Source organism: Zingiber officinale, chromosome 2B (genome assembly GCF_018446385.1).
Source record: "Zingiber officinale cultivar Zhangliang chromosome 2B, Zo_v1.1, whole genome shotgun sequence".
NCBI lineage: Eukaryota > Viridiplantae > Streptophyta > Magnoliopsida > Zingiberales > Zingiberaceae > Zingiber > Zingiber officinale.
In genome coordinates, this window is record NC_055989.1 from 89,049,877 (window position 1) to 89,073,758 (window position 23,882).

Below are 23,882 nucleotides of genomic sequence, written 5' to 3' on the forward strand. Positions count from 1 at the left end.
TGGCGAGAGGCTAGTTGGAGTTTCCGCGTTGCCACATGGCGGCGTTTGCTTTCCTACGTGGCGCCGTGGTGTACGGCGATTATGGAGCGGCCCTCAAATTTGGAGAGGGGAGGGGAGGGGAGAGAGACGAGGCAGAATAGGGGGAGAGCGAAGTGAGAGAGGGAGAGACGACGAAGACGAAATCGGTCGATCCACCGATCGCGATTGGCGAGAGAGGACGAGGAAGCTCTCCCATTTTGGACATGGTGTTCCTGAATCCCTGCGTCCAAATGGCTTCATTCCACCCAAAGAAGTCGGCCAAGCCAATCGGTGCCCGCCTCAAGATTGAGAGTTGCTGACCTGATTCCGATCGATTCCTGGAAGGAGGAGGTGGATAGATCCTTCCGGACCATCTGACGACTTGGTCGTTGTGTTCCGTCTGTTCTTCTTGCCCTCGCTGCGGTTGGATCCGTTGAAGGCGTGGCCGGAAGGGTACGTTGGGATCTAGGTGGGATTGGATCTAGGATCAGGTTTGGCGGAGGGAGCGCGGGTGGTCCGTGCGTCGGATGAGGACCGCCCATGTTCCAGTCGTCAAGAAAAACAATGAAATGGTCGTCTTTGCTTAAAGATCTCAGGGAGAAGGTCGGGCTTTCTGGGTCGCAGCCGCCGTCGGAGTTCACCTATCCATCCCCTTCTTTCTCCCCTTCTGTTGAATATGGTGGCGCTGGCACAACTGAATCGGCCCCAGCGTCTGTGTATGGATCGCCCGTATCGTCCCCTGCAAGGTATGAGACCAACTTTCGTCTCCGATTAACAAGTTGTCTCCTTTTTTGTAATTTTTATGTAATGCTATCGAATGGGGCATTTTTGTTGAAAAAACCTTTGCTGTCAAATATGCTACTTTTGTTTCTCAGTAATAGCTCGAATGTCTGGCATTAGGATTCGCGACATTAGGATTTGCCATGTATGATTGCACAACTTTTGGGGAAATAATAGCTGATTAAAGGGTTGAATGGAACGTTTTCACAGACAGAGTCCTGAGAGAAGCATTGCCTCTTTGTAGTAATGCACAGAGATGCAGAGACAACCTAACTCTATAATTTTAGTAACAAATAGCTGGTTTATTGAGCATGCTTATTGCTTTCATTAGTGATGCAATCTGAAAATGAAAATTGTGATATTGCATAAATTATTATCTACAACCACTTAACTATATTTGTTTTGTCAAATTCACTTTTGCCACAAAAACAATGTGTTGGCATATAGCAAGTTCAGATTGACTGATTGGAAAAATTTAGAAGCTTATCCATCCTCCTGCTAACATCTGGAGCTGCTTTTTTTGTTTTTAATTTTTTTATGGTAGCTATAATGCCAAAAACAAACCCAGAGAATAAACAATTAGAACCAAGAAGATCCATGATTTCCCTCTTCTCATATTTTGAAATGAAATTGACATTATGTCTGTTTTACATGAGAAAAGGCAAGAGTTGGTGGAGAAGCAATGAAATAAAAACCTTGATTTCCAGACTCCTCCGGTCCTCCCATACTATGGTTCTGTTCTAATTTTAAAACCCAAATTTTTGAATGGAGGAAATTATATGCATAACCAAAACTCCTGGAAGATTTTCATCATCCCCTTGCTTCCATTGCACTCTTAACCGAAATAAAGTTAATCTAGCAATGTTGAATTATTAACAGATATTCTTTGTCTGTGAAACTATGATCTCAGTAGAATCTGAATCTGTGTTCTGGATTGATGCTGAATACTTCTACTTTTGAACTTCAAATGCCTCCATGATACTTCATTTTATGCTATGTGGTAGTATAATTTTCCTTCAAGCTAAGGATGCTGATTCAGGATTGATACAGATTTTTTTTATTTTTTATTTTTTATTTTTTGCACTTCAAATGCCTCCATGAAAGTTCTTCATCTTATGCTATTTGGTAGCATAGTTCCCTTTCAAGCTCAGGGATGCTTTTAGTATTTCATAAAGAAAACGATGTATCAAATTATAAATCTTATCTTATGTTCCGAGATAATCAGAACTGGATAATTTTACTTATTAAACACATTCATTAACCATTTTAGGTTAAACATATGCACACACATGTATAAAATTTTCAAAGGTGATAGTTTTCTTTTTTACCTCGTTGTTTGTTTTTGTGGGTTCTTCATTTCCTTTTGTGAAAACAACTTATATATGTCATTTGGTTGACCCTTGAAATTCTACTTTCATAAGGTTGCAGTTGGTGTTACTTTAAACAGTCAAAATGTGTTTATGTAGATTGCTTACATTTGCACCCTTGTTCTTCTATAACTACAGGGGAAAGATTGAACTTGAATTGGAATTCAAGAAGTTCTGGGAAGAATTCCGCAGTTCCAGCTCTGAAAAGGTTGGTAAAAGGACTTTCATGCTTCCTGCAGTCTCAAAGATTTTCGAAGGTATATTCTCTTATGTTGAGAGTTCGCTCATGCAGGAGAAAGAAACAGCACTGGATATGGCTGTAGATGCATTCTGTAGATTGGTTAAGCAGCAGACTGATGTAGCCCAGTTAATTACCAAGTAAGAGATTTCAAATATGCAGCTGTATAACATAAAAGTTTCACATTTCTCTATCACAGTTTTATTTTAAGTAGCTTCCATATATTTTTCTTAATTATTTATGTTATTCACCTGCTTGAAACTTGTTTGGATTTAACTTTGGTAAAGCTACTATGTGTTCCATGTATTTTGGCAAAAAAAATTGATTTCTAAGTTATTTTTGTTATACTTCACAAGTATCTTCCTTATTCACTTAGGCTTTGGACTATGTTAGTGTGTTTCATCGATACCTGAGGAGTGTAAAACCCTCAAGTCATCCGCGAATAGGCAATTCAAGGAATCACGTGCGCTATCATTTTTTCTGAAAAAATTTCTTCTTGGTTAACACCTTTTTCACTCTTGTAATAGTAGCAGTTGATATATGCTTCCAAATCATATCCAATGATTCTATAATCTTCTTTTTTGAATATATTTAAAAACCAGGAATCTCATTCCAGTCCACTCCACATCCACACTCATCCCAATCAGCAACACAAACAATACGTCTCATAATTCCTTTTTCATCATTTTTCCAAATGAACTTCCTTGTTTTACACCACTTTCATACTTTTTCACCTCTTGTTTGCAGTTTGCTCTATTCTAAAACCTTTTGGAATTTTGAGATATTTCCAATTTAATCTGTCATTGTGAGACAAATCCAAAATAATTGATTTAAGTACATGATATTAGTTGAATCCATGCCTTAATATAGTCATAATAGCTGCTAATATTTAGACTTTAGAGAGTTACTAATTGGTAATACACTACTATTGCACATGCGATGTTAAATACTTTCCAAAAGAAAGTTTGAGCTTGAGGCATCCCCTTATTCATGAAATTACATATTTGCTGGAACAACTCATTGCAAGATAATTGCAACCCTTTTCATCAAATGTCTTATACTGATTATGCACACTGCGGTTGTGAACATTAAACTTGGTTCTTGTCTGACTCATAGGAATTGAAGTACATTGGAAAACAGACCAGTGGTGCACTTTCTCATTGTACCATGATATATGCCTGATCAACTAACCATCCTCATCATCTTTAATATCAAGTTGTATTAATCCTAATTGTTTGACCACATGAATTTATCCCTCCATTAATATCTATACAAGATTATGTCATTATCAGGTTTTGCTGTCTCAACTGTATAAGGTAAGCTACATGAATCTATGCAATGTTACATCATTTATAATATTCGATCTCCTGACTCAGTTTCAGCTACTTTAACTAGAATTATTGTCGGTCTTCTATCCTTTACACTTTATATCATCTTGACTTATATTTCTCAATGCTATCGTTGCTAATCCTAATTGCTCTTGCATGGTAATATATTTGAATTCTTTAGTTATCATACTTATCCTTTGGTAACATTCCCTTCACTACTACATTAGCTATTTGTACCTATTATTTCCTAACTCAGTACACTTTGATCAATAAACTATGGAAGGATGTATCTCTTATAATTTTTTCATTTTAATTACATAAAGCTCTAAAAGCTCTACTCTGTCTCAAGTTCTCAACTACCCACTCTATCTCTATTTAAGATATTTGAAAATTTTGATAGAAATTGAGAAACTCAAAGTTTTGTTTATAAGAATATAACATGATCAATCATTGATGATACCTCTGGTATGACCTCTCATTTCTAATGAGTAGGCCATATCTACTTGACCTCATTTCAAATTAGCAAATTACTTATGTGTTTAAAGACCTCAGGCTAAAGGATCGACCTTCTGGACTAGGTTGGCACCTTTCTGGAGCTAAGTAGACGTCTTTGGCTAAGGTCCCTTAGCTCCACTCTAAGCTCCTTGAGCTCTCCCTTTTGAGCACTTTGAGCTTCTTGAGCTCTCTCCTCTGAGATATCTGAGCTCCCCAAGCAATCTGAGCTACTGCTCTGAGCACTCTGAGCTCCTCCCTGAGCTCCCCATGATCCGTATGGGGCCCTCCACAATCCATGCCTTTGCAATTCATGGCCAGTAACCAATGGCTAACATTGAGGGAGGCAGTAGAAATTAAGGAGGTTGTAGGGTTATTTTCCCTATCACATCTATAAATATCAGGTATGTCTACCAAAGAGGACTAGATTGACTCTCTCTTATTTCCATGTTCTTTATTATTCAATACACTATTATTGACTAAGTATCAAAGGGGCTTTTCCATAGAACTCTAGCGCTCTTTGATGTTTGCTCCTTGTGCGTAGGATAAACCTCGCCGAGGAGACCAGATCACCCCTCTACCTCAACATCCAACACAACAGCAGATTTCAGCAACTTCAATTTAATTAGTTTATCTAATAGGAAAAAGTACATCCAAGTAACAAAGATGAGAATCCTAAGATGGATGCTTGAGGTTATTGATAGAGAAAATAAATTTACTACTATTAGAACAATTAGGTGCAACTAGAACAAAAGATGAAATTATGGAGAATATGATAAAGATGATATGCACATGTTCAAAGACTACCAATATATTCTATAGCACAACAATTTGAATTTTTGAAGCCATTGGGTGTATAGGGAGCAAGAAATGAAATCTCATGTTGTTTTAGTTAGAATGGGTGAATCTTGTTGTCGTGTTGGGCAATTCAAATTGTTACTGCCTTGACGTGGGAATGTGTACCTCATGGTATCAAACGAGACTCTTCATGCATCGACTAATACCAACCTAGATAGAAAATCTTCCAAAACATGGAGAATTTAAGAAGAGTAAATTAGGTACAAGATTGCAAGGATAAGTGGAGAACAAATCTTAAAAAGACCCAACTAGGTGGAGAAGCTGCAAAAGTGGGAGACAATCAACATTATAGTCCGTCTCAATCAGGAAAGGGGAGGGGTGCAAATTCATGTCACAAAAGAGAAGCGCAAAGAGAAGGAAAAGTTGAGGAATGATAAGCGGTGTCATAATTCACCATAATTACAAATGAGAAGGGAGGTTGTTTGTTTCCAAGGAGAATAGTGTTAGAGCTTGTGTTATGAGAGCAACCTCATAGCATGTATATCCTCGTATAGAGCAGAAAGGAGGTGTGGATCACAAATTCACATAAGTTGGGTTTTCAAATATTAATAACGTTTATATTAATAAGTTGTACCTTAATGTTTATAATTTAGAATATTAACAAGTTTTATAATTTTACTTTGATATTAATAGGGATGAAGGGATACTTTTTTTTTCATGGTGTTTATTTTGTAGGTCAATATAGTGCTTATTTTGTTATAAAGTGACGCAACGGAAACTATCACCTCCTTTGATTCACCCTCGAATGCCGGAAAACGATCTTCTACAACCTGTTGATTCAAAAGAGAATACCAGGAAATAAGGGAAATACCTTGGAACAAGGAGATGATGACTCAAAATAGAATTAAACCAAAATTGCCTTACTTTAACCCAAGCATATGTTTAAATAGACTTAAACCCTAACCCAAAAATACCCCTAAACCCTAGACTCGAAAAATAATAAAAATTATAACAAACAAAAGATTAAAAAAAATATTTAGAGCCAAAACAAGCTTTGTCCCGTGGTTCATCCCGAGTCATAAATTATAGACTCTACTAGTTTGCTCTGTCGTTCTGCATCATACAATTAATTTGTTTTTCCTGTATTTTATCGTTAAATGTAAGTTAACTAGAGTTTTAGTTGAAATATTTGTAGATCAATTTTTGACTCTTATCCATAACATTCATTTTCATATTAGTTGATATTCTCTAATAAGATATTAATTGAGATACTATTATTAGTAAGGTAGATCAAAATATTTAATTACTTTTTAACTTGTTTTCTCTCAATTTCAATTTAATTTACTCTTAATTGTTATGGTATATATTGAAAGTAAGCAAACTAAATGAAAGGATAGTAAAAGAGTAAAATCCATTTTGTATTTTTTTGGCACATTTTGATGTGTACCAATTGTTAATAAAATTTAATAAGGGCAGCCCGGTGTACGGAGCTCCCTCTAATGGGGGTCCCGGGGAAGGATCTATTGTACACTGCGTTACCCTACTTTGCAAGAGGTTGTTTCCGAGACTCGAACTTGTGACCTCTAGGTCACACGGCAACAACTTTACTTTGCGCCAAGGCTCCCCTTTTGTCAGTACAATTCAATACCTAAACAATAATGTTTTAAAGAAATCCGAAACTCTAACATGAAATAATACTTTTAGATTTTTATTGGGAGACCCAAAAAAAGTATTTAACATGATAAAAAGTAACTTAAAACTTTGAATATTTTTAGAATTTTAGTATTGGGTTCAATGGTAGGATAAGAGACATGCACCCGACCTCAAAATAGTTGGGACTATGGCTAATAAGTTTGTTTGCAGAAGAAACTTTTCTCTCAATATTCTTAGATCCTATTTTCTTATAGCATTTTAAGATGCCACAAAAAGATAGCATCAATTTAAGAATTTGTTGAATTTAGGGACATATTGTCAATTGTTTTAGTGAATTTTCATTTCCTGACTTGTATCAAATTGTGATTATGTACTAGTTCATTTAATTTAGTGGTGTGCCTAGAAGTTGATATGTACAATGAGTTTTGACAGAATAGTCTCATATCCTTCCTAATGTGTGGTTGAAGTTATATTTTGATAACTTCTTGGTGAATAAAGCATTGCAACACAAACCAGAGTAGGTCCTTTGAAATAATCTCTCATTTCCGTTACAGGTTTGTAGAAGTACACATATTTTCTTTTGTTGTTGGGAGGGCCTTTGTAACGGATGTTGAGAAGCTAAGAATCTATAGCGAAGGAAATTCTTTGTTTGACACAAACATAATAAGTTTTTTTTCTGAAGTTAAGGTTTGTTGCTGCATCTTTTTCCTATTTATTGTGATTTCATTTTCTAATACCTAAAAGGTTTCTGTGCTTAAAGTAAATTTGCTTTTTCTACCAGGATGGGCTTACTCGTGGTTCTAATTTGTTATATGCTGTAGAAGTTCTTGTGACAGCGGTATGTCTATGTTCTTGCAATTAGTAAATTGCTTTGTAACTTTTGACTTTGTTTCTACTTTTATTGTTTAATGATCTCTTCTGTTGTTACCTTGTCAGAACATTTAATAATTGTCTGTCAAATGGGAATTGTTATTGGACGTTCCAAACACTAAAAAAAATAATCAATTTTGATCATATTGGTAGGAATACATTGCCAACCAAAACTAACCTAGAGAAAAATTGTATAAAGTAAACGGATATAACTAGACGAATAAAAGGCAACTGAGTCCCTATTATTAGGGATCAGCTCATAAAACAAACGAATACAACAGAATTTAGACAAAATTACAGACAGAAGACTCTAGAAATTCAATTGGCCTAACACCTCCAATAAATACTAAACATTTTCAAGATACCTTAAGTTGATTAAATGATGATTGTCTGATATTTTAATATTTTATGATGTGGATATTCAAGCATATCGCCTATTCCTTTGTAATTTGATATGTACGGGAGTAATGAAAATGATTTCTATTGTTATGTAATTTTATATAGCTGTTTAATACTTTAATTTTTATAAGAAATTTTAAAAATCATTTTCCTTGTTCAGAACTATGCACTTTATCCTTTTTTTTTGGCTTCATAAAATATATCAGTACCCTGAAACTGTTGGAGCTAGATTGAATTGTCAGAATTTATTCTTAATATACTATCACTAGGTATGCACATAACACCTCTTTATCTGTATTTACTCATAAGATACAAAACTTTTTTTATTGATAGGCACTTGACAAGCAATCGCTGTTGGACTCTGGCATTTTATGTTGTCTTATTCACATTCTCAATGCACTTCTCAATCCTAAAACATCGAAAGGAGAAAATACTGATAGCTTGGAAGACCCGAAGAAAAGTGAAAAAAATGCAGATGATAGAGATGCTTTTCAAATTCGACAACTTGAGGTAATCTCAATCTTGTCAATATGCTAACATGTTCCTAATTTATTGTGTTGTATGACCTTTTCGTGGAAATAGATTCTTGCTGAGATATACAGAGCTATCTAGTGTAGGGGATCTGCTCCATTTTTTTGTCAGTTTTCTCTTTATAGTTTTCTGATAATTTCTCCTACCTTTTGACAAATCTTTCGATAAACGATCCTGGTTTGTGCAACATATCATACGTGCAATTTCTTTTAGTCTTCTTTAGATCATGCTCAAACTGTACTTTCTGGCTATGTAAGAATATTTTAGTAACTCATCTTACTTTTCATTTTTCAGTAAAATATTTGTCAAATAGTAAGTTGCAACCCTGGAATACTGAACTTATCTTCAATTATTCAGTTAATTCCTGCAATTGTTGGATTGAAACTCTCTTATACTTATTCAGCTTATTCTTGCAATTGTTGGATTGAAATTGTCATATAATTTTTCAGTTTATATTCTTGCAACTGTTGGAGCTAGACTATGGGCAAATTTTTATGAAACATTATTTTCTAGAGAGTCAAATTATGATGACAGTTTAGTTCAGTGTGCATGCTCATTACCTATTTTTTAGTGTAATCTAATTGGCTTGTGATTAATTTATCCCCATTCAGATAGAGGGAAGTATTGTACACATTATGAAGGCATTAGCAAGCCATCCTTCAGCAGCACTGAGTTTGATTGAAGATGATTCGCTTCAGCTTCTCTTGCATATGGTTGCAAATGGTTCTTTGAATGTATTTGCCCAATTCAAGGAAGGACTTGTTCCTCTGCATACAATTCAACTTCATCGACATGCAATGCAGGTTTTGTTCTTTGCACATGCATTGTTTAAGGTCTAACATATTTAACTAAGCTCTGCAATTTGCATATCTATCTTTATGTTAATCTTTCATGTTGTTTCGCTCTTGTACAGATACTTGGTCTTCTTCTTGCCAATGACAATGGAAGCACTGCAAAATATATACGCAAGCATCACTTGGTAATGTAGTTTCTTTTTGAATTCTTGATGCAAGGGATTGCATTATCTCAGACTGGCTAAAGGCATATTCTCATATATCAAGTACAAATGAAATTTTATGTTTGATTCATGGTTACTTATTCAAATGCAGTGGGACAATAGGACAATTATTTCACTATCATTGTTTCCAGCAATACAACAGTCAGCCTTATTTCCTCTGTTATCAAATTTAAATTTTGATGGCGTTGATACAGCTGAATGAAAGAAACATAATGATCACATTACATAAAGAGTTGAAAAGAGAGAGGATCATCAAGTGGTAAGGCACCTTTTCAGTTAACACTGATTCCACTCTCATTGTTGACCTTCTTCTAAACGACCATTGACTCCACCCTCGTCTATTTCAAGCCTTGAAACAAGAACAGTTCTTCTTAGGCCCATGGATTGTCAGCTTCACTCTCATCATTACCTCCAATTCCGAATCTATATAAGGCAATATTTCATCTTCTACACCAGATTTCTCCTTCTCTAACCTGCCCACTTCTATTGAGTAACAGAAAATTCTTCCTTCATATATTGGGTTGGGTGCACTTTTTGGTGGGTTGGATTTAATCTTTGTTGTGTTGGTTTAGATTTAATTTTAACATGCCAGATTTGGTTTATAATGACTTTCTTTCTTTTTCTAGAATCATATAAATTATGTTCAAATCAAATCATATTGAATCAAATTGAATAGGTGTGATTCCTTTACATCAGACTCGCTTCAAATTGTACAAATTGGAATAGTGAGTCATATGGTTCTAACAATTATAAATGAGGGACTTTTGGAAATGTTGAATGACAGCTAATTGTGGCTTCATTTAACACAATGCTGTAATGAACTACTAACTCATAAATCTTTGGCTGGTTGGAATATGTTGTTTAGTTTCAAGAAATAAGTGGATGAGAGTCAAATTAGGAACCCACAATTTATGGTGTTTGCATTTTAGTGAAAACAACCGCAAATAGTTGGGACTTGGGACCACTTGTTATTGGATTAAAATTGAGTAGTGATTAATGAGTTGGTATAGTAGTGACTTTTAGATTTTTGCACCATAGGAGAGTGTGGTGGGCATGACGTGGAATTGGTTGTCATAGCTAATGTTGTATCTACTTGAGAAGAAGGGAAAGCAATCACTTCTTGCATCTACTTTCCTAGAGATTACCTTCTTTAAGTTTCATTATTCATTTTAGCACTCTTGAGAAAATTTTTGGTTGGATTTGATGTCTGATCTTATCAGGTGCTTTATGTGATTGTGTTTAGATAAAAGTCCTTCTCATGGCTGTAAAAGATTTCAATGCTGAAAATGGTGATGCTGCTTACACCATGGGGATAGTAGATTTGCTACTTGAATCTGTTGAATTATCATATAGACCTGGTAATTTTAATTCCAAACCATTTTATTTTCCTGATGTGTTTTCTCAGATTCAGCCGTTTACTTGTTGTTTTTCTGACTGTAATGGGTGCTTAGTAATTTTTAGACAGTTAATTTGCCTTTTGCCTTTATCTGTATCTGCAGAAGCTGGCTCCGTTAGGCTCAGGGAAGACATTCACAACGCACATGGTTATCAATTTCTTGTTCAGTTTGCTTTGACTCTTTCTAGCTTGAGGAAGGATCAGGTTATTCGTCCAGTCAATTCAAACTTTCTACATCAAGCATCCTCCTCTCAATTGGATGGTTCTGATGCAGCTAATAGTTCATCACTTCTGGAAAGCCAAAGTGATACTTTACCATCCCAACTTTCTCCAGCATTGACAAGGCTTCTTGATGTTCTTGTAAATTTAGCACAAACAGGTCAAACAGAACCTACTTGCGCAAAATCTTCAAAACATTCTCAGAGTAGGAGTGCAAGCAATAGAAGCTATACATCTTTTGATAAGCAAAATGATGAGGAAAAAGGTAATGCTAAGGTTAAAGATCTTGAAGCAATTCAGATGCTTCAAGATATTTTTCTGAAGGCAGACAATGTTGAACTGCAGGCAGAGGTGTTAAATAGATTGTTTAAAATATTCTCATGTCATCTTGACAATTATATGCTCTGTCAACAACTGCGGACATTGCCTCTCTTCATTCTTAATATGGCAAGTTTCCCTGCATCATTACAGGAGATTGTTCTTAAAATATTGGAATATGCGGTTACTGTTGTAAACTGCACTCCTGAACAAGAATTGCTTTCACTTTGCTGCTTATTGCAGCAGCCAATTTCATTTAGTTTGAAACATATTATACTAGCCTTCTTTGTTAAACTCCTGTCATTTGATCAGAAGTATAAGAAGGTTCTCAGGGAAGTCGGTGTTTTGGAGGTTCTTCTAGATGATCTAAAGCAAAATAGGTATTTTTCTGGTCGAGAGCAGCAAAACAGTATTTCTAGTGGCTTAAAGACCAAGTCAAATACTGCAAGCTTCAAGAGACACATTGACAACAATGATATTATTTTTACTTCACCAAAACCAGTAGGTTCTGCATCAGGAAAATATTCTGTATTTGAAGATGAAGGTTCAATATCTGTAGCATGGGATTGCCTTTTTTCTTTGTTGAGGAGAGCTGAATCCAACCAACAAGCCTTCCGAGCTTCCGATGGGGTCAACATCATTCTACCATTCCTGATATCTGATCATCATCGAGCTGGTGTTCTTCGTCTTTTATCTTGTTTGATCATTGAAGATGCTCTTCAGGTATATTTTAGTATCTGGTTCTCCTTAGAAGGATGAATGTCTCCACTTGGGACTTAGTTAATGCTATTCCTCAATTTTTTTATCTTTATAGAGATTTGGAATATTAACCAAATTGATTCTTTCATCTCATTAGTTGAATTTTATTTATCTTACTAGGATCATCCAGAAGAGCTAGGTGCACTCATTGAGATTCTCAAGAGTGATATGGTAACAAGCAGTTCTGGATCTCAATACAAACTTCAAAATGACGCAAAATGTGACATATTAGGTGCACTTTGGCGTATCCTTGGGGCAAATAATGCAGCACAGCGAGTATTTGGAGATGCCACTGGATTTTCATTATTATTGACCACATTACATGGCTTTCAGAGTAGTGAACTTCAAGATGTTCAATCTTCTCTGAGTGTTTTTAGTTTTTTGATGCGAGCCATCACTGCTGGTGTATCAAATAACCCTGTAAATAGATTGAGACTCCATGCCATTATGTTGTCCCAGACCATTTATGACCTACTATGTGAATCTGGTTTACTCTGTGTGGAATGTGAGAATCAAGTTATCCAGTTGATGTTTGAGCTTGCACTTGAGACTATTCTCCCACCATCTTCTGTGCTTGGGGAAAATTATTTTTCCTTCAACGCATTAGAGGATGATACAAATTCATTTCTGACCACCTCTCTTGGTATATCTAGGATTGAGGGAGAGCGGATATACAATGCTAGTGCAGTAGCTATTCTGGTACGCTCTTTGTTACTCTTTACTCCAAAAGTGCAGTTGGATATTCTGAAGTTTATCGATAAGCTTGCTCGTGCTGGTCCATTCAATCAGGAAAATTTGACTTCAGTTGGTAAGTAAAAAAGTGTTCTAATATTTCTCTTGTTTTATTACGATGATGCATGAATTAATATTACCATTGGTGGAGAATTATTTAGGATGCATTGCCATCTTGCTGGAAACAATTTGCCCATTCCTTGAGGGCTCTTCTCCTTTGCTTACCCATGCTTTGCGGATCGTGGAAGTCCTGGGAGCATTTAGGTTTGTGCACTGAAGAGTTTACTTGTCTTTTTACTCATTCTTGACTAGCTTACTCTATTAATATATTATGTTTTCACAATAGACTGTCTTCTTCTGAACTTCGAATTCTTGTGAGATATATTCTTCTATTAAAGACGAAAAGTTCTGCTAATCTTCTTGTTGATATGATGGAGAAATTACTTCAAATGGAAGACAGTAGGTCTGAGGGTGTTTCTTTAGCACCTTTTGTGGAGATGGACATGAGCAAAGTAGGTCATGCATCCATCCAGGTGTCTTTAGGAGAAAGAACATGGCCACCGGCTGCGGGGTATACTTTTGTCTGTTGGTTTCAGTACCGAAAATTGTTTAAAAATCTCTCAAAAGAATCAGAGCAAGGATCCAAAACTGGATCTAGCAAAAAAAATGCCTCTGCTGGACAGGTGTTACGCATATTTTCTGTTGGAGCAGTGAATGATGGGAGCACATTATATGCAGAGCTCTACCTTCATGATAATGGTGTTTTAACTCTAGCTACAAGCAGCTCTTGCTCTCTGTCTTTTCCTGGCATAGAACTGGAAGAAGGAAAGTGGTATCACCTTGCAATTGTTCACAGCAAACCTAATGCATTAGCTGGACTCTTTCAAGCTAGCATGGCATATGTCTACATTAACGGAAAGCTGATGCATACAGGAAAGCTTGGCTACTCACTTTCTCCTGTTGGTAAATCTTTGCAAGTTACTCTTGGCACACCAGCAGCTCATGCAAAAATCAGTGATTTTTCATGGAGGCTTCGTTGTTGTTATCTTTTTGAGGAAGTGCTTACTTCAGGCAGTATTTTTTTCATGTATATTCTTGGTCGAGGGTACAGGGGATTGTTCCAGGATACAGATCTACTAAGATTTGCCCCAAACCAGGCCTGTGGTGGGGGCAGCATGGCCATCTTATATTCTTTGGAGTCTGAGTTGCCTGTTACTTCCAATTCACAGCGACTTGATAACTCTGTAAAACAGGGGACATATAATTCTGATCGCAGTGGGATTGTTTGGGATTTGGAAAGACTGACAAATTTTTCTCTACAGCTGTCTGGAAAGAAGCTCATCTTTGCTTTTGATGGAACATCCTCAGAAACATATCGAGCTTCTGGAACATTGTCCTTGGTCAATCTTGTTGACCCAACATCTGCTGCTGCTTCCCCTATTGGTGGTACGTCACCTATGAATGATACTTTTTCTTTTAATGCAATCTCACTTAATATTCTTATTAAAGTTGTTTGACAGGTATACCACGCTATGGTCGTCTTTCCGGAGATGTCTATATCTGCAACCATTTCGTGATTGGAGATAGTGTACGTGTTGTTGGGGGAATCCCTGTGGTGCTCGCTCTTATTGAAGCTGCAGAAACTAAGGATATGCTACACATGGTGTTAGAGTTACTTGCATGTTCACTGCATCAAAGTCCGCAGAATGTCAAGGATATGCAAGCTTTAAGAGGATATCATTTGCTGGCACTTTTTCTGCAACACAAAATGTTATTGTTTGATATGCATTCTCTTGACATATTCTTCCATATTGCTGCATGTGAAGCCTCCTTTGCCGAACCACAAAAGCTTCGAGCAAGCAGGACTATTTACCATGCTGGAACCTTACCAGAAACTAGTATTGATGATCTTTCTTTGCCTAAATTTTCTGATGATTTTTCTTCAGTTGGATCACATGGAGAAATGGATGATATCTCTGTACAAAAAGATTCATTTAGTCTTTTTTCTGAACTTGAAAATACTGAGTTGTCTGAGGCAAACTCAAACTGTATTGTTCTTTCAAATGCTGACATGGTTGAGCATGTACTTTTAGACTGGACATTGTGGGTGGAAGCTCCTGTTCCAATTCAAATTGCACTTCTTGGATTTCTAGAACGCATGGTATCAATGCACTGGTATAGAAACCATAACTTGACAATCTTACGCCGGATTAACCTGGTTCGGCATTTGTTAGTTACCCTGCAACGAGGAGATGTGGAGGTGATTGTTTTAGAAAAGCTGGTAGTATTGCTTGGTGTTATTTTGGAGGATGGATTTTTAGCATCTGAGTTAGAACTAGTCATCAGATTTGTTATTATGACCTTTGATCCACCTGAACTGACTCCAAGGAGTCATATTATTCGGGAACCTATGGGAAAGCATGTTATTGTGAGAAATATGTTACTGGAGATGCTTATTGATTTACAAGTTAATATTGGTTCTGAAGAGTTGCTTGAACATTGGCACAAGATTGTCTCATCTAAGTTGATTGCATTTTTTCTTGATGAAGCTGTACATCCAACTAGCATGAGATGGATCATGACCCTTCTTGGAGTTTGTCTCTCTTCTCCTACATTTGCTCTCAAATTTCGAATAAGTGGAGGTTACCAAGGATTGTCACGGGTTCTTCCAAGCTTTCATGACTCCCCTGAAATATACTATATCCTCTTCTGTTTAATATTTGGTAAGGATGTCTATCCAAGAGTGCCTGAAGTCCGTATGCTTGACTTCTTTGCACTTTTGCCAAATGATGGAAACTTTGGCGAGTTGAAATTTGTGGAGCTCTTAGAAACAGTGGTTTCTATGGCAAAAGCTACATTTGATCAATTGAGTATGCAGTCAATGCTTGCACATCAAGAGGGTAAACTATCACTTCTTAGTCGTAGCTTAGTTGCAGAGCTTGTAGATGCAACAACAGACACATCAGGTGACCTACAAGGTGAAGCTCTATTGCACAAAACTTATGCAGCACGGTTGATGGGTGGGGAAGCTGGGGCACCTATTGCTGCTACTTCAATTTTGCGTTTTATGGTTGATTTGGCAAAGACATGTCCACCATTCTCTTCTGTGTGCCGGCGTGCGGAGTTTCTCGAAAGCTGTGTTGACCTATACTTTTCTTGTGTAAGGTCTGTTGCATGATGTTCTAATTCTTGAAGTACATTTCATTTTTGGTTTTAATTCCATTTCAAATGATTAAGACTTATTCATCTATCATTTTTCTTGGATTATCCTTGCTATATTCTTATACAGGGCTGATTGTGCATTAAAAATGGCCAAGGATCTTGCAGCTGTGGCAGCAGAGGTGAAGAATGATGTTGATGATGATGAGGGCTCGGAGAACTCATTCTTGAGCTTGCCTCTGGAGAATGCTCAATCTGTGAAAACTTCCATGAGTGCTGGAAGCTATCTTCAAGAGCACAAAAGTACTAGCTCAGGGTATATAGGTGGGTCTCCTAATCATCCTTTTGCTGATGTTGATCTTAAAAAATCTTTTAGTGAAGAAGGTGGCCAAGCTGTTCAAAGTCCTGATGCACAGATTTTTAGTCAGATGCCTGTTGCTTATACTGCTACTGAGCTAAAGCTTCTTGATTCCAATGGGAGTGAAGTTCCCAATCAAGAAACTGATTCACTTAGTACCTCCTCCATCAATATGCCTAGTTCTCCAGCTCTTTCAGACAATTCAAACACAAAATCTGGAGCAACATCCACTGCATCTCCTGTTCTTGCTTTGACATCCTGGCTTGGCAGCACAAGTACCAGTGATTCAAAAGTGAAATTAACTGCTACTCCATCCATGAGATCATCTTTTTCATTAAACGATGAGTCATCTCCTGATTTACATGAATCATCTGCTACAAGCATGTTCTTTCCTATAAATTCAAAGCTATTACTTGAAATCGATGATTCGGGTTATGGTGGTGGTCCTTGTTCTGCAGGGGCCACTGCTGTCTTAGATTTCATTGCGGAGATTCTTGCTGATATTGTCTCAGAACAACTGAAAGCAACCCAACTTGTGGAAAATATTTTAGAGTCTGTTCCACTTTATGTGGACATCAAGTCTACTTTAGTTTTCCAAGGATTGTGTTTAAGTAGATTGATGAATTTCCTTGAAAGGCGTCTCTTGCGTGATGATGAAGATGAACAGAAGCTTGATAAGAATCGTTGGACAGTAAACCTTGATTCTCTTTGCTGGATGATTGTAGATCAGGTGTATATGGGATCTTTTCCAGAGCCAATTAGCGTGTTTAGAATTTTGGAATTTCTATTGTCGATGCTACAACTTGCTAATAAAGATGGACGTGTGGAAGAGGCTGCCCCTGGAAAAGGAATTTTATCTATTGCTAGGGGAACTAAGCAACTTGAGGCATATGTTCATGCCATTCTTAAAAACACAAATCGTATAATAATGTATTGCTTTTTGCCTACATTTTTAAATTCCATTGGTGAAGGTAATCTATTTTCAGTTTTGAATTGTCATTCTGAGGGGTCCAAGGGGTTATCCTTCGACGGAATACAAGATGAGTCTACTGTTGACATATGCACAATTTTGCAGCTGTTAAGTGCTAACAAGCGGCTGATACTCTGCCCAAGCAATCTTGATACTGATCTAATTTCTTGCCTGTGTGTAAATTTGATTGCGCTTCTTAATGACAAAAGATCAACAGTTAGAAACCAGGCAGTTGACATTATCAAATACTTACTATTGCATCGTCGTCCTGCAGTTGAAGAATTTCTTGTGTCAAAGCCAAACCAAGGGCCTACTTTGGATGTTTTGCATGATGGTTTTGACAAATTATTGACAGGAAACTCCTCTACATTTTTTGACTGGTTTCAGAATTCTCATAGAGCCGTCAATAAAGTCTTGGAGCAGTGTTCATCTATCATGTGGATGCAATATGTTGCTGGGTCAGCAAAGTTTCCTGGAGTGAGAATTAAAGGGATGGAAGTACGCCGAAAGAGGGATATGAGTAGAAAAGCACGGGACTCATCAAAGATAAATATAAAACATTGGGAACAAATATATGAGCGAAGGAATGTTCTTGAATCTGGTCGAGATTTAATGTCTACAGAACTAAGAGCTATTCGCCAGGATAAATATGGTTGGGTTCTACATGCTGAAAGTGAGTGGCAAACCCATCTTCAGCAACTTGTTCATGAAAGAGGGATTTTTCCTGTAAGGCATGCGTCTGCGCAGCCTGAATGGCAGCTATGTCCTATTGAAGGTCCATATAGGATGCGAAAGAAACTTGAACGTTCTAGACTAAAAATTGATACAATTCAAAACATCCTTGCCTGGAGTTTTGAGCTAGAAAAGACAGATCCTGGAAATGAAAAGCATGAAATTGCTGCTGATACATCTGGATCTGAGTCAGACTCATACTTTAATTTATTATCAAATGGAAATCAGGGGAAAAACTATGATGGTGCTGACCATGAAGACATTTTAGTAGAAAATGATGGTTCCAAAATTGAAAGCTTGACATCTGTGCAGATTGGGTGGAATGATGACTTCTCCAATATGCACCAACCAAGTGTTCAATCTGCCACAGAAGTTGGTGGCAAGTCGAGTTCGTTCTCTGTGCCTATGACATATGGCAAAAGATCTGAACTAGGATCCCCCAGGCAAATATTTTCATTTAAGGTTGATGAGGTGAGAATTTCAGAGGATAAACAAGAGAAGGAACAGCTTGACAATGGTGAATATCTCGTCAGGCCTTTCCTTGAACCTTCAGAAAAGCTACGATTCAGTTATAACTGTGAACGGGTTGTTGGACTTGACAAGCATGATGGTATATTTCTTATAGGAGACTTTTGCTTATACATCATTGAGAACTTCTATATCGATGATTCTGGATGCATTTGTGAAAAAGCAAGTGAGGACGATCTTTCAGTGATTGATCAAGCATTGGGTGTGAAGAAGGACACTTCAATTATCAGTGAGTTCCAAGAAAAATCTCCTTCAACATGGGACATGCCAGCAAAGACAATGGCTGGTGGAAGAGCGTGGGCATACAATGGAGGTGCTTGGGGAAAGGAAAAGGTTTGTAGTACTAGAAACTTGTCACACCCATGGCACATGTGGAAGCTTGATAGCATTTGTGAACTTCTGAAACGAGATTACCAGCTTCGTCCTGTTGCTATTGAGGTATTTAGCATGGATGGCTGTAACGATCTTCTGGTTTTCCATAAGAAGGAGAGAGAGGAAGTCTTCAAAAACTTGGTCGCAATGAACCTTCCACGGAATAGCATGTATGCTTCTTTCCATTTGGTCTACTATCTTACAAGTGTTTGGTAGCATATGCATTATTTATTAAAATTTTGCTATATCCTTTTTACTAGTATTCTTGTTACTATAGATCTTACTTTAGACTGTAATTATTGACTAAGAGTAGCATTCTAATATTATGGTGAAAATATGTTAGCTCATGTTGCAAGATAGTAGCTTCCATCTTTTATCCAGAATTGGTTTCAAAATTATAGGAAAAAAAGGGTTATCTGCATCTTTTGTTTTGGACAGGTTAATATTTTTGGTTAAAAAAAAATTATGAGCTTTCCCATTCTATGTGATTTTCTGAGTTATGCTATAATATCTTTCTCCTTTATTCTTATAGGTGCTTTTGATGTCCTTGTGAATATCTGTTTGTTCTTTTCTTTCACATTGTTAACATCAGATCTAGAACTTTTTGGAAGAGGTGATTCGCAGATTTCATGTTAGAATTTACTTTTGATTGTCTGAGCGGAACATTAAGGTTGGTTCTTCTAGGAATTGACATAGATGTTATAACAAGGTACAGCACAATTCTTGATGTATGAAAAAAAGAGAAATTTTCTCTTTCCTTTTTCTGGGCAGCAAGGTGTTTGTGGGAAAATTTCCTGCAATTTTGTTCATTCTAAATGGATATTCAACTTGTTAATTTCTTTTGTGGTTGTGAAGATGTTATGTTTTATTTCTCTGTTCTTATCTGCCATTACTTCAACACCTAAAGTCTTTTCTAGTGGTCTAAATTTTCATTAATTGCCGTTGTTCTTTTCTTCCTAATGTGGTTGTGTCATTTTTCTCATGCTTCCATTTGAGCATAATTCAAATGGAGTTGAAAATAATGGTGAATTTTTCTCTTCAACCTGTCATAAGGTTGTCTTCTGTATCTCAATTTATAGTTCCTTGGCATCGAAAGGAGTAAAATGCTCATACATTAAAATGCTAACAGGTTGGACTCAACAATATCTGGGTCATCAAAAAAAGAAGGCAATGAGGGAAGTCGCCTTTTTAGGATCATGGCAAAGTCCTTCTCAAAACGATGGCAAACTGGAGAAATCAGCAATTTTCAGTACCTCATGCACCTTAACACTCTTGCAGGACGTGGGTACAGTGACCTTACTCAATATCCAGTATTTCCATGGATTCTTGCAGATTATGTAAGTGAAAATCTGGATTTGAAGAATCCTCAGACATTCCGAAAACTTGATAAACCAATGGGATGCCAAACAGCAGAAGGAGAGGAAGAGTTCAAGAAACGGTTAGCCTGCTTTACTTTCATAAATTTGGTTTCCCTCTCTAGAAATATCTGAATATTCTCATTTTCTGTCTTATTTTTCTTCTGTATGTTTCAGTTATGAAACCTGGGATGATCCTGATGTTCCCAAATTTCACTATGGTTCCCATTATTCCAGTGCCGGAATTGTACTTTTCTATCTTGTTAGGCTGCCACCATTCAGCGCAGAAAATCAGAAGCTACAAGGAGGACAGTTTGATCATGCAGACCGTTTGTTCAATAGTGTGAGGGATACATGGTCTAGTGCAGCTGGGAAAAGCAACACATCAGATGTGAAGGAACTAATTCCAGAATTCTTTTATATGCCTGAGTTTCTTGAGAACCATTTCAACCTGGACTTAGGAGAGAAACAGTCAGGTGAAAAGGTATTATGATTGGTCAAGTACCATCCAGTTATCTTTTCCATTGCAGTACATCTATCTGCACATACTGTCATTTTCATTCTTGCACCCGCGCTTTGTGAAAGCTGACATGAGGCTCTTGTTAGGTGTGCAATGTTGTTCTACCCCCTTGGGCCAAAGGTAGCCCTAGAGAATTCATAAGGAGGCACCGAGAAGCTTTGGAATCAGATTATGTTTCTGAAAATCTGCACCACTGGATAGACCTTATATTTGGATATAAGCAGAGAGGGAAGGTGGGTATCTGTTCTGAAATCATAGGTCCTGTTTTATTGTCAATGCTGTCACCATCATCTGTTCTAAGCCTTGATGCTAACATATTTATATAGCATGATGCAAAAAACCACTGGATAGACTTAATGGCTGAACAAGATCTCCATTTGCTCATTGCAACTGGTTAGAGGACATACAATAACATCATCTGGAAGAACTCGCTTTGCCCTCCTAGCCATTCTGACTATAAAGAAATTTTTTTACTCAATCCAAAATAGGCTTTATAGCTGAGTTTAATGACTGTTGTCTCATTCTCACCTATTCTGTCATCTAATGCTCTATTTTCTGGGATTTTTTTTTCATTAATTTGATATTCACTGAACTTTTTAATTGCATGTCTAATGAGATTCATCCCATTTTAGATTCTTTGATCCACAAGTATTGTGTTGACAAAAGCACTTATAACCTGAATTTACTTTTGAAGACAAAAGATACATGTTATCTGATTGTTGGACCTTTTTTATTTGTCATACATATTGCTGGCATCTCTCATGCTTTCTAATTTGATTTGATATGATTTAACTTTGAGAGACTATAATAACTTTGGATAAAGACCAATTCTCATTGATATTTCTGTCGTATATAAATCATGGTGGTTTCAGTTTCTTCAGAATTTGCTAGTTATTAACTAGGCTTTAGATTACCATGTGTCGCAAGGTCTTATTCATTAGAATTTATTCAAAACAACTGGCGTTTCTTCCATTAACATCATTGACCTCAATGTATAGATGGATAATTATCAGAGATATTTGTCGTCTCCGTGAAAGAATATGGATAAATTTGTGATAGGTTTTTCTTTCTTTTATTTACAACATGGAAATGTCCTCTTAATATTCATTAATGCAACTAAGATACTATAGAAAAGAACTATTTATTTTGTCTAAACTTTCTTATTTGATGAGTTCTTATGGTGCTTAGTGATGTCAAACTCTTACAGGCTGCCGAAGAAGCTACTAATGTTTTCTATCACTACACGTACGAAGGAAATGTGGATATAGATTCAATTACGGATCCTACTATGAAGGCCTCAATCTTAGCCCAGATAAATCATTTTGGTCAGACACCTAAACAGTTATTCCAGAAGCCTCATCCTAAGAGGCGAACTGACAGGAAAATTCCCCCTCATCCTCTTCGGTACAGTTCCAATCTTGTTCCCCAGAAAATTCGACGATCTTCTTCTTTTATATCTCAGATTGTGACATTCAATGAAAAGGTTCTTGTTGCTAAGGCAAATAGCGTAATTAGACCAGTAACTTATAACAAATATATATCATGGGGCTTTCCCGATAGAAGCTTGAGGATACTTAGCTACGATCAGGATAAACTTCTCTCCACTCATGAAAATCTTCATTGCGGAAGCCAGATTCAATGTGCTGGTGTCAGTCATGACGGTCAGTTTCTAGTGACTGGAGCAGATGATGGTGTTGTTGCAGTTTGGAGATTCGACAAGGATAACCGATTGAGTAATGGGAGGGCCCTTTGCGCTCATACTGGAAAGATAACATGCATCTATGTCAGCCAGTCCTACTCTCTTATCGTGACTGGTTCTGACGATTGTAGTGTAATTTTGTGGGATCTGACTAACCTAGCTTTTGTGAAGCAGCTTCCACTGTTCCCTGCACCGATATCAGCTGTCCATGTGAATGAGCTCACCGGAGTTGTGCTGACTGCTGCTGGCATTCTACTTGCAATTTGGAGTGTGAATGGAGATTGCCTCGCAGTCGTCAACACCTCGCAGCTCCCTTCCGATCTTATTTTGTCAGTTACAAGTGTTACACATTCTGATTGGCAAGATACAAATTGGTTTGCGACTGGCCACCAGAGCGGAGCGGTGAAGGTTTGGAACATGCTGCATTACTCGACAGACGAAGCGAACACCAGGAGTAGGCCACCAAAAACCACCACTGCCGCAGGAGGATTGGCTTTATGTGGGAAGCTACCTGAATACAATTTGATTTTGCACAAAGTGCTCAAGTCCCATAAGCATCCGGTGACAGCACTTCATGTTACGAGTGATCTAAAACAAATGCTGAGCGGGGATTCAAGTGGACACTTGCTATCGTGGACCGTTCCAGACGATAGTTTGAAAGCTTCCGGAGGCCTAGGATGATTATAGTTGAGTCAATCTGCTAAGGCTTTAAGAAAGCTCGGGTCCATGAATCTGTGACCTAATTTTGATCACTGGCTGACCACTGTTTCGGTAGGGCAACTGTCTGTTTGCCTACATTGAGCCTTTTGGACCATCACAGAACAGCATGCCAATATTTTGAACGGAGTTTATGGGCTATGACGATAACTGGCAATAAGGCAACCGAGCTTACAAATAGCAGTGGCTTAGCCAACATTTTCTTTCGTTTTTTTTGGTGGCATTGCAAGCAGGGATGCTGCATTCTGATCCCCATGCACTGTATGCTGTTTTTTATACCTGTTGTGGTGTAAATAGGCGATAACAGGTCATTCCACATTACGTTGTATAGGACATGCAATATGCATAGAATACTTTTGGAGGGGGGAGTGGGGGTGTGTAATAGGTTTTTGGGGGTGTTTGTAAGTGAGGAAGGGGCTTCATATACGTTAATTAATGACATTGTTTTTGTTGTTTATTATTCCAGAGGGTGTAATTTTCCACCCATTATCCACCTCGATGTTTGCTGTGGATGATTGTTTGATGTAGCCGTAATTTTCTACCCATTTCTTCTGTG

The 23,882-nt window shown here is 37.2% G+C and overlaps 1 protein-coding gene across 3 annotated transcripts; it reads left to right on the forward strand.

Moving 5' to 3' along the window:
- Positions 1 to 122: 122 nt before the first annotated feature.
- On the forward strand, positions 123 to 23,819 carry LOC122046272 (protein SPIRRIG-like). 3 transcript variants are annotated; one of them, XM_042606881.1, is made up of 19 exons: positions 123 to 764; positions 2,304 to 2,373; positions 2,458 to 2,543; positions 7,229 to 7,361; positions 7,456 to 7,512; positions 8,277 to 8,453; positions 9,086 to 9,307; positions 9,388 to 9,453; positions 10,736 to 10,850; positions 10,992 to 12,148; positions 12,305 to 12,992; positions 13,078 to 13,180; positions 13,263 to 14,362; positions 14,437 to 16,081; positions 16,206 to 19,205; positions 20,165 to 20,473; positions 20,568 to 20,874; positions 20,997 to 21,143; positions 22,118 to 23,819. In XM_042606881.1, exons 1-19 carry the CDS (start codon positions 559 to 561, stop codon positions 23,288 to 23,290), a joined length of 10,761 nt encoding a protein of 3,586 aa, XP_042462815.1. In that variant the 5' UTR covers positions 123 to 558; the 3' UTR covers positions 23,291 to 23,819. The 3 variants fall into 3 exon arrangements, with proteins under 3 accessions (XP_042462815.1, XP_042462816.1, XP_042462817.1); XM_042606882.1 differs by having other exon boundaries at positions 9,086 to 9,277; XM_042606883.1 differs by lacking the exons at positions 123 to 764; positions 2,304 to 2,373; positions 7,229 to 7,361.
- Positions 23,820 to 23,882: the final 63 nt, after the last annotated feature.